The 12,088-nt window shown below is 27.8% G+C and overlaps 1 protein-coding gene across 1 annotated transcript; it reads right to left on the bottom strand.

Moving 5' to 3' along the window:
- Positions 1-350: 350 nt before the first annotated feature.
- LOC145940893 (uncharacterized) lies at positions 351-10,662 on the bottom strand. Its single transcript, XM_083046530.1, has 16 exons — positions 10,425-10,662; positions 9,444-9,694; positions 8,242-8,360; positions 7,909-8,108; positions 7,698-7,820; positions 7,479-7,617; positions 7,249-7,341; positions 6,972-7,109; positions 4,618-4,778; positions 4,014-4,252; positions 3,274-3,392; positions 2,936-3,135; positions 2,644-2,766; positions 2,442-2,574; positions 2,212-2,304; positions 351-667 (listed from the first exon to the last, which is right to left on the bottom strand). Exons 1-16 carry the CDS (start codon positions 10,484-10,486, stop codon positions 509-511), a joined length of 2,352 nt encoding a protein of 783 aa, XP_082902656.1. The 5' UTR covers positions 10,487-10,662; the 3' UTR covers positions 351-508.
- Between the last annotated feature and the right edge of the window lie 1,426 nt (positions 10,663-12,088).

The raw sequence follows: 12,088 nt of genomic DNA, 5'->3' as shown, positions 1-12,088 counted from the left end.
TGAATAAAATGGATTATTGTAAATCTGCATTATTGTTACATAAGTATACAGTTATATTGTTATATTGTTACATATATATTATTATATGCAAAGAAAACAAATATTATATTAAAGTAAAACTATGAAAGATTGAGTTATAAAATTAATATACAGATTGAGTATAAAAAGAATAGATATTTTAACTTATTTATTTGTACTTAGAATATATATACAATATATATACATATATATGTATATATATATATGTATATCCTCTATTAATACAATACTATATCTTGATAAAAGATAATTTAAATTATTCATAAAAGATATATATCTCATAACTTTTATTTTAATTTTCGGAAATATATGACATATATTCGCTTATAACAATGTAACCGCATAAATAAAAAAGCAAAAATTGCGAAACAATAAGCATTAAAAGTAATACAAAGAAAACTTAATTATTCGCAAGATTGTCATTTAAATATAATGTCTAATGGTAATTACAAGAAAAGAGAATCGACGTTTATTTTGCCAAGGCAAATCCTACTCGATTATTATCCACATCGAAAACTGTGTAATAACGACTAAGAAATACATCGCCTAGAATCCATTGCAATCCATTTTGACTCATGTCAGATGCTTCGAAACCGCTCGTACATGACTTGATGCCGTACAGTTCAATCTGTAAAGAATTGAGTACATAGTATGAGCTTCTTTTATTTTTTAAAAAATTTAAAAAATAAAGCTGTGCGCCATTCTTTAGTTTTATATGAAAAAAAATTATATTTCTAAAAAAATAATATTTTTTGACAGAATCAGTTGATAACTGTCAGAAAATATTAATCGAGTTTAAAGTACTATAACATATTATTTAAAACATATTATTATTTTAATTTTTATAACATTATTATTTAAAAATTTAATTAGCAAAAAAATTGACGCTTTAATCAGCTAATTCTGTAAAAAAATATTACTAAAACGTTAATTTGCTAATTAAATTTCAAAGTAATAATATGTTACAAATAGTAATATTTTTTAGTTTGGTCGATTATTTTTAAAACAGATCCTTTGATTTTCGTACTAGCGATATTAATATAACTCTAGTTTTTTTTAAATAGTAATATGTTGTAAATAATATGTTATAATACTTAAATATCTGCGCTTTTATTAGATTTGCGCGTCTGTACGCATCCACCACGAGACTGACCGCAAGACTCGGAGCAGCGGTATCGCCAAGTGCAATCTACACGTCCACCACGCTGCGCGTCTCGCGCAAGACTGATCGCTGATCGTCAGTCTCGCAATGTCTCGAGAATCGAGAATCAGTCTCGCGCGAGACGCGCAGCGTGGTGGATGTATAGGCTGCGCTTGGCGATACCGCTACTTATGTCAGAATCTTGCGGTCAGTCTCGCGCGAGACGTGCAGCGTGTGGATGTGTACATACAGAAGCGCGAATCTAATGTAAGCGCAGATATTTTGATCGAAAGATTATTGTAGAAAATTATATTTTTTTTTGTTCCCTGTTAAAGATTTAAATAATTAATTTTTATGCATGCATTGCAACCCATGAATAATTATATTAATTAATTATGCAATGCATAAAAATTTAGTATTTAAATTTTTAATAGAAAGTGCGAACAAAAAAATAAAATTTTCTACAAGAATCTTTTGATAAATAATCGAAATAATCACAAGATCGAGACTAATTACGATTTTATTGACGAAAAGATTTATTAATATTTTTTTGATAGAAATTAGTTACTTTAAACTCGGTTAATATTTTTGACAGTTATCAGCTGATTTCTGTCAAAAAATATTAATCGCGGACAATGTATATATTATAATTATATATTATATAACATATTATATTATTTACAACATATTATTATAATTAAAATAATAATATTTTGTAAGTAATATAATATGTCTTAATACTTTATCTGCGATTAATATTTTTTGACAGAAATCAGCTGATAACTGTCAAAAATATTAATCGAGTTTAAAGTATTATAACGTATTATTTGAAACATATTATTTTATTTTATTTAATCTTGGACAAACTGTCAAACTGCTAACCCGCGATAATAGTCTCTCGAGGCTACAAATATAACGCACAACGCGAATCGAGACAGTCAATCAGCATCGCAGAAAAGAGGCCTTGAAACTTTGATACAAATTGAATTCACTCAGTTAACATGCCTTTTTTAGAAAGGGATAATACTCACTTGAAAGATGTAATCCTTACCGCTGAGATTAAATTCCTTACCACCTAGAATAAATCTAATTGTGGGCAACTGAGGAATTCGATTGCAATCCACCTTTAAATAAAAAATAACATCAAATTAATAATTAATAATTTAACAAATATATTTATTTATTATAATATTTTAGTAATTTTTTATAATTTTTTTTATAGAAGGTCGTGCTTTTATGAAAAATATGATTGTTCACTTACGGTGCCATCAATAGCTCCAATAAGTCTGTTAATAAGTACGATATCTGGTATTGGTCCAATTATTAGCGAGGTACCTGTGTCAGCGATAGCTTGGCACTTATACTTGCATAAGGTTCTGTGACCTATTTTGATCCTACAACACTAAAGTTAGTAATTTGTTGGAATATGATCAGTATAATTTAAAATTTAAAGAATAACATACATATCCATCGTAAATTGCCAGTATTTTTTACGAGTAACATTAAGGTATGTGAAATCGCCTTTATAATAATTAGGATCCGTACCACCAAATATCAATTCACCACCTATTTTGGCCGAAGGATCTCTGCGTAAATTGTATATATTTTATATTGTAATATATTGTATATATATATATATATATATATATATATATATATATACACACACACACATACACACACACACACATATGCAATATATAAAAGATTTTGTTTAGACATGTGCGCAGTGCATATGTAGAGAAACATACACACCTATTCAGATAGAAGCTAAAAATAGGTCGTGGTACTAGGCCTTGTCGCATCATGTTGTAGAAGACAGGCGTCACTCCATCGACTGATATTGCGGGATAAGCCATGCCCAAGATACCGTCAAACTTCGCAGTAACAAATGTTAAGCCTGGCTCGTCTATCGCTTCTGCGAATGTTTGATCCTGAACAGTGATGCCGTTAATCTAGTAAAAAAAAATCGGTTTTAATAATAAAATGTCATTGCGTATGAATATGACAACATAAAAATACTAGGAAAATATTATACTACAATTGTAGTTGTGACTATGATATATTGAATTGTTTATTTAATAATGACTTACAGTTACTACGTCAGTAGATAAAAATCCCATCAGACTGCCAGTGCCATACTGAATAGCAAAGTAAGCACCATTTGGTTTATATGTGCTGGATTTACTACTATCATACTTATTATGCAATACTGTAAAAAATAGTAAATAGTAACACAAGTTAGAAATATTGAAGAGATTTTAAGAATATATTTTCTTATCGATCTAAATCCAGAATAATTGTTGAAATCACATGTTATTTGAATCACTAGATACATGTAAATGCATTTGTGTCGCTTTAAGTCTTGAGTTATCTTTATTTGTCAAAACTTGAGAGAATAAGTCTGATAAATTGTATAAATAAATTTGCAATAAAATATTATTTAGTTGAACGATTTAGTCAAATTAACTATTTTTTTTCAGTGTATAGTTGCATATTATTCGGCGCATAAAATTCGCAGATGTATGTTCATCTAATTGTAAAGAACAGCGTTGATTGTGCACGTGAAACTTATATAATAATTCTTCTTTTATTAAGTGTCGTAGAAAAAAATTATTCAGGATTTTTGGACTTATTTTTTATCAATAATAATGATTATCTTACTGAACACGAATTAATTGACACTTTATGTGTGTATGTGTGTGTGTATACTTAATAAAAGAAGAATTATTATATAAGTTTCACGTGCACAATCAACGCTGTTCTTTACAATTATAAATGGACATACATATATACATATATTATACATATATTAATAATAAGATATACTTACAGCACGCAATGTTAAAACAACATTTTTTGGATGGAACCCAAAGATTTGAGGAACCAGTATCAAAAATTACTATAAATTTCTGTGGCGGAGTTCCGATGCCGATTTCACCATAATACTGAGCATCCATATAATTGGTTAAATGTTCTATAGTGCTTTTTTTGGCCAAATCAATCTGTTGCAAGTCGGTGCCAACTTTTTTCAAAGTTTGTCGAGCAGAATCCGTTTTGTACAATGAAATCCTTGAAATATATATGTATTTTCAGAAAATTTACAGAAATTTTAGTAGTTTATATTTATATATTTTATCGCAAATCACAATATGCTAATCTCATTTAGAAATATGATAAGGTAAACGAAAGCTTCGCGAATTCACAGAGAATCTTTTTTTCAGAAAAACATTCTATGCCTCTACTTTTTTAATAAACAAAATATTTAATAAATAGAAATACATTAATTTTTTTTAATTTTGTTTAATCATTATTGAAATATTATCATTATTGAATAATCGTTTTTATGTCGATTCCAGAAAATCGGATGCAAGAAAGAGAGGGAGATCAATCTTTATAAATCTCGATATATAATGCAATACAAGGTATATCCTGACCTTTGAAGCTCCGCGTCAATCAGGACAACGAGCACCGTGATTGTCACCAAAAGACGAAACATGTTTCCGAATTTTTTAGCAATTAAAACTTCGAATCGCGAAATTTCAAATTTTTTTCTGCACTTTGCCGGACATACGGAAAAATAAAGCACAATCAACCACTAGCGTTTTCGCTAAACAATTGTATGTATGCACTTGCACATGTGGACTATTCGTATACTTATTTACGTTGGGAGGGATTGATATGAGATATAATAACGCGCGAAATATCAGAAAAAACCCTGATATATGAGTTCATTGAATTTAGTATATATAATAAGATGTTTTGTATGCACGTATATTTTCTAAACTTATTGTTAGTACAACTTGTATTTAAATAAATCAGTAAAAATTAATGAGAAAAAAAACAACGTTTCGAAAAATTATATTGTCTTTTTTTTGTATCGACTAGATAAACAACTATGTAACAACAAACTTTTCAATGATATTTTGTTAGCAAGAAGCAGAACTATAATTGACCGCAAGTCCATATCAACTATTCGTTTCACAACAAAATATCGTGCTATTCAAAGTTAAAACACAATTATACACAAATTAATGCAAAAATTCATGCTAATGACATGCAAACTTTGTCGGTTAACGATAAGGAAAGATTGAAATTTTTTTCTTATCGAAACCGATGAATTTTAATAAGACTGATGACGAGGTACATGCAACGGCATGCGATATATTTTTTTGCGATTAAAGAGATTTTTGTTTCAGTTTATGACACACAAATAACAATTGTTATTTTGAACAATTCTTATTATTCTATACGTTTTGTTTTTATTTATGCAGATAAAACTGTTTATATATTGTATATTTTTTGAATTACTTTTTTATCTCTGCATAAATATATGTCTTGCTCTATCTTTGCGCTGTCTTCATCGCTTGTTTTCCATACGATTTTATAATAGAAATTGGCGATGTTTAAAAATAAATCAAGGTTTCAAAAATTAATAAAAATAAAGAAGATTGAAAACGTATATAAAAAAAGAAAACCGTAGAATCGTCAATTAGTTCGTTTTATGTTATTTTTAAGTAAAATTTATTTTTTAAAAGAATTGTGGCGATAAATACCACAACCCGAAATAAAATTTATTTTATATATTTCAATTTTATTTTAAAATATGAAAACGGATTTAGGACGAAGGTCGGTGACCAAATATACATGTATATAAAAGACAACGAGCGAAACAATAAAACGGAACAGGTAACGAAAGACAAAGTTTCAAAACAAGCAAAATATAACAGAGGACAGCTTAACCGATATAGGATAAAAACGAAGAAGCGATAGCTTGACACTCGCTCGACGAACTCGCAAAAGAACGGACGAATATTTTCATATCGCGCGAACGAGAATTATACTTTGCGGTCATTATAAGATCTTTATATATAATATTTAAAGTTCGAGTATTAAAGTGAATAATTATTACATACGTCTCTTAATTTATTAAAACCATCTCACCTAAATAACGAACAAGTAAAATCCGCCAAAGAATTTAGAATATACTATTTTTTTGTAATTTGTATGTTAATTATTTACAAGCACGTTTTTTTAGTGAATCTCTCTTTGCTCAATGTAATTTTGATCAACAATTTGGTATGTAAGTCAAAATATTGATCCGATTAAATAACTTCTGAAACATTTTCAGAATTAAAAATTAAAATTATTTATATGATTAAATCGCTTTCATATATTTTAGAGAAATGATTTTATTTTGTTATTTATTATAGGAACTATAAATCAGATATAAATAATAATACACATATAGTATCCTTTTATGATACATATATATTTATACCAGTGCTATATAATATTTCTTTTAGTGCTTTTAAATAATTAATATTTTGGAACGATATTTTTTTAAAATGACTGCGATTATAAAACCTTCATACGCGCGATAATAACATAATAATATATTTGCGTAGAGAGATAGAAGAGTTATACAAGTCGAGTTACTAGTCACTTTGTTAAATAATAACGACGGAATGACCAAGGGACATCGAGAATTATATTTTTGAAGAAGTTTAAATGCTTCGTTCACACAGAAGAACCTGATATTTAGTCGCGTAAATATACAACATGCATATTATATACGATATAGAGAAACATTCTCTTATACCTGCAAATCGTATAATTATTTATATTTACCTATAACAATATACCGAATAGATAATTATATATAAAAATTATGACACAATGAACATCAAACGTTATGAAAAAAAAAACATTGTTTAATCATTCGCGAGATATTGTCATCATTTACATCTAACGTCCAACGATAACTTTTAGAAAAGGCAATCGACATTTATTTCGTCTGGGCAAATCCCACTCGGTTATTTCCCATATCAAACTCAGTGTAGTAACGACCGATGAATACATCACCCAAAATCCAAAAAGGTGAATCATTAAGTGGCATGAAACCGCTAATACATGTGTTGGTGGCCACCTGTAAAAAATTAAGTACACATAGGGCGAGCATTCTATTTTTAAATAATTCAATCTGAATTGCATAGAAAAAAAGAAAGCTCGCACTATAAATCTATTCTTAAATAATTTAAGCCGAATTACTATGATATGATACTTACCTGAACGATATAATCCTCACCAGTGAGGGTGAAATGCTTACCAGTTATAATAAAATCAATTGTGGGCATTTGAGGAATTTGATTACAATCCACCTTTCAGCAAAAAAAAATATTAAATTACTAATTAACAGATATTAATTTGACAAATATACATTTAGTAACATTTTATTTAGTAACATTTTTTTTCTATAGAAAATTATGACATTGTGAAAAATATTGTGTAAACTTACGTTCCCTTCATCATCAGCTCCAATTTTTTCGTTAATTTCGTTGGTAGCATTTGATGGTCCAACTATTAGCGAGGTACCTGTGTCAGCAATAGCTTGGCAACCATTTTGGCACCCTATTACGATTCCACCCATTATAATTCTACGCAATAACGTTAATAGTTTGCAATAACGTTAATAGTTTGTTACAACATAATTAGAATAATTTAGAAAATAACGTACCTATCCATTTTAAATTGCCAGTATCCTCTCTCAGTAACATTAGCATATGTGAACTTGCCGGTATAATGAGCACAATCAGAACCACCTAATATTAATTCACCACCTAGTTTAGCCGAAGGATTTCTGCGTAAAATTGTATATTTTTTTATATTGTGAAATATATTAAAAACTTGTTTATACATGTGCGCAGTGCATATGTAGAGAAACATACCTATTCAGATAGAAGCTAAAAATAGGTCGTGGTACTAGGCTTTGTGCGATCATGTTGTTGAAAACAGGCGTCACTCCATCGACGGATATCGTGTCATAGCCCATGCCCATGATACCGTCAAACTTTGCGTAAATAAACGTTGGACCTGGCTCCTTTACCACTACCCCGAACGTTTGCTTCTTGACAATGATGCCGTTAACCTATAGGTAAATTGATATAAAATATCATTGCGCATGAGAATGAGACAATATAAATGCTTAATAAATGTTTATATAAATTATGATTGTAATTGTAACTGAATTGGATTGTGTGTGTTTAATGATGATGACTCACATTAACTGTATCAGTAGATAAGAATCCTTTTACACTGCCAGTGCCATACTGAATAGCAAACGGCCTATTATTTGGTATATATGTGCTGGATTTACTACTATCGTACTTATTATGCAATGCTGTAAAACATAGTAATTAATATCATAAGTTGACAATATTAGAGAGATTTAAGAAATAAATAGATTTTTTAATAATTTAAAATTACAATAGTTGTTTGAATCATCAGATATATATATGTATAAATGCTATGGTTACTTCAACTCTTGAATTATCTTTGTTTGTCAAAGCTCATTCATATTTACAATATAATAAGACTAAGGAAAACAATAAGTAACATCATAAGTTAGAAATATTGATGAATTTTAAGAATATCTTTTTTTATAATCTAAATACACACATAACAATTGTTTGAATTATCAGATATATATAAATTTGTCGCTTTTACTTTTGAGTTATTATTGTTTGTCAAAACTCGTTTGTAATTTGAGAGTGAGTGTGATAAATCGTTTAAATAATCTGTGCATACAAATTGTATAGATCTTGACTTCGTAATATTTACACTTTAAATAATTTTAATTATTGGAATTGCGCATCCTGCTCTGTTAAAAATTCCTTTTATTTGAAAAATATGATCACACAAAATAAGAATTTTATAATACTAATATTATTTTAATGTATTTGATTTGATATTACATTTTAAATATATAAGATTTTCTTTCATTTAAGATTTGCTTTTCAATCAATATTATTAAATATATAATATGTATATATTAGTAATAAAATCTCATGTATAAGAGAGAGAGAGTAGTAACATATTTATATACAGATTGTTAATTGATTCGTGTCCATTAAGTACATAGCAATATTTCTTGTTAAAAAGTATGTCGAAAAATCTTGAATTATTTATTTTTTGCAATGGTTAATCAAAGAAGTTTAGAAAATATTAAACAAAATTCATTTTAACAATCTTTTACACATATGTTCGTGAATCACACACGCGATTGTTGATGTGCATGCTTATACATACTATTCGATATTACAGATGTACGTCTAAGGAAGGACACTGATTCAGTGAAACTTATTTAATAATTTCCGTTTTTGTTAAGCATCATGGAAAAAAATTATCCAGAAATTTTTGACTTATTTTTTACTAATAAATATCGTTAAAGTGATCACAGCATTTTCCATGCTAAGTTACTTACAGCAAGCAATGTTGGAAGAGCTGCAGTTTTTGGATGGTACCCAAAGATTTGAAGAACCAGTGTCAAATAATATTTTAAATGGCTGTGGCGGAGTTCCGATGCCGATTTCACCATAATACTGAGCATCCATAAAATTGGTCAAAGGTTCACGCCCAGTTCTACCATTAGCTTCGAGTAAAGAAACTTGTTGCAAGCTGATGCCAGCTTTCCTTATAGTTTGTCGAATAGAATCCATCTTGTACAATGAAATCCTTAAAGTAACATAAAGGACATTCTATTATATGTTGTATGTAAGTACATATTTACATACATATACATATACAATATATATGTGTGTGTCAAAAACTTTGACTAAATCGATGATCTTTCTATATAATATATTAATATATGATTTACATATTACATTTATTTCTAAAATTTATTTAAAATTTACAGTTCAAAGTCTTAAAATCATTATAACTTAATAAACTTTGACTTTTAGTTAAAAATACATGCAATCTTATACAAGGAGATAACTCACAATGAAATAATTGTATATTTACTGCTAAAAGTAAAGTATATATACAAGTTAAGTAATCAAAAAACAATAAGCAATTCACTAGTATTTATAGTTTCATATATTTATATATTTATTGCAAAATAATTTACAATTATATGTTTTGATCGTAAATCACAGTATTCATGCTAATCTCATTTATAGAAGCGACACAGACAAAAGCAAACTTCACGAATTCATGAAGAATTTCTTTTTCAATAAAATTTTATTTCTCTCTTTTTTGTCAATAAACAAAAAAAAATACATTTTTGTAAAGAGATTTTATGTTATTGTTATTAACATATTAATTGTTCTTGTATAAGTTTTGTATCGATCTTAAAAAGTCGGATATGACGAGAGAGGAAGAAAGAGAGAGATCAATTTTTATAATCTCGATATTTATCATCGATATACAGTACATTACAATCTATTGTTATTAGAGATACCTTTGAAGCTCTGCATTGATCAGCACGAAGAGCGCTGTGGATATCACAAGAAGACGAAACATGTTTCCAAATTTTCCAGCGATTAAAGTTTTTCAAATTACGAAATTTTTACAGTTGAAATTCTTTCTTGCGATCGGATATACAAAAAAAATAATAATAAAGCATAACCAACCACTAGCACTTCTGCTAACGTTTATCGATATACGCGGCTATATATCGTCTGCGCTTAGGTGGAACTGGCGACAAAGGAGGGAAGGAATGGGTGACAACTTGCAAAATATTTAAAAAAATTCCCGATAAATTTTTATGGAATACGTTTAAATTTAAAAATATTTTGTTTTTTCATGCATAATTTTTTTTTTAATTACTACAACGTATATTTAAATAAATCATTAATGATTAATGAGAAAAAAGCGATCAGCGCTTCAAAGGAATACATTTAAATGTGCCTTTAGATGACACATAAATGTGGCAATATTCTGAGCGCACATTTAGTGGCACATTTAGAGGCGCCTCGCTATTTTTAATCTAAATGTGCAACTTTATAGTGAAAATCCTATTCTGAACCACATTTATAGCACATTTATGGCTTTTCGATAAATGTGCCAATAAATGTGCTCGAAGGTACATTTATACGTACATTTATACAAATGCTTTGCAATTTATTTAATTCTATCACTACAATACAATTGATTTCATTAATAAAATTATTATAGATCAATTCTTTGTAAATAATAAACATTTTTTAAACAATATTAATTATTTTTTAAACAATATTAACAATGTTAATAATATTTGATAAATTCTGAAATTTCCTTTAAAAGTGTAGTAGTGTATAAAGTATAATGAAGAATGCATTTCGATTGACACTATTTTCACTTTAAAGGATTAATTAGGACGAAGAATCTTTGAAATGAAACTAACTAAACGGAGCACGCTTCAAATTATATCAAACTTCTATCATGGATGTATTTGACGAAATTGATCATACGAAGTTCGGGAAGTAAATGCTATGCGTGATCGTGATCCGCGAGTCCCGGTAAAAAATTTTTTATATATAATCATACATGTATAACAATATAAAATATAATATAATATAAAATATATAAAAATATATAACAATATAAAATTATATAAAAGTATATAAAATTCTGTAAAAGTTATGTATAATTATATATATATATATATATATATATATATATATATATGTATATAGGAGCCAGCCAACATTATATATAATTATATAATTTATATAAGTCATATAAAATTATATGTATATATAATAATTATTATTTATTATACCTATTATACTTTATTATACTATATATTACTTTATTATAAATAGCTTATATAGAATTTTATATATTTTTGTAGAATTTTATATTGTTATATATGATTATATGTAAAAAATATTTAGCGGGACTAATCATAAATGTACCTCTAAGTTAGAGGCGCTTTAAATGTGCGATGAGAATACGACCGACTTTATAGTCATATTACTAGTACATTTATCTGCGCTTCTATAAATGTGGCTCTTTAAATGTGCCGATAAATGTGAGCTCAGAATACGGGTCATTGTTTTTACATCGACTAGATATAGACAATTTTGAAACAATAGATTTTGCACATGATATTTCGCAAGAAGCAATACTGTAATTAAGTAA

This window comes from Prenolepis imparis, unplaced genomic scaffold, assembly GCF_030444845.1.
Source record: "Prenolepis imparis isolate NDT839.2.m4 unplaced genomic scaffold, iyPreImpa1.0 SCAF_9, whole genome shotgun sequence".
In the NCBI taxonomy this organism is placed as follows: Eukaryota; Metazoa; Arthropoda; class Insecta; order Hymenoptera; family Formicidae; genus Prenolepis; species Prenolepis imparis.
Note: the sequence above shows the minus strand (reverse complement) of the source record. Positions and strands in the feature narration are given on the sequence as shown.

Coding starts and splice junctions, on each gene's coding strand:
- LOC145940893 (XM_083046530.1), bottom strand. CDS start 10,486: ATGTTTCGTCTTCTTGTGATATCCACAGCGCTCTTCGTGCTGATCAAT. Junction 4,779..6,971: donor TGGGATTTGCCCAGACGAAA/TAAATGTCGATT, acceptor CGAAAACGCTAG/TGGTTGATTGTGCTTTATTT. Junction 4,253..4,617: donor ATTGACGCGGAGCTTCAAAG/GTCAGGATATAC, acceptor ATATATTTCAAG/GATTTCATTGTACAAAACGG.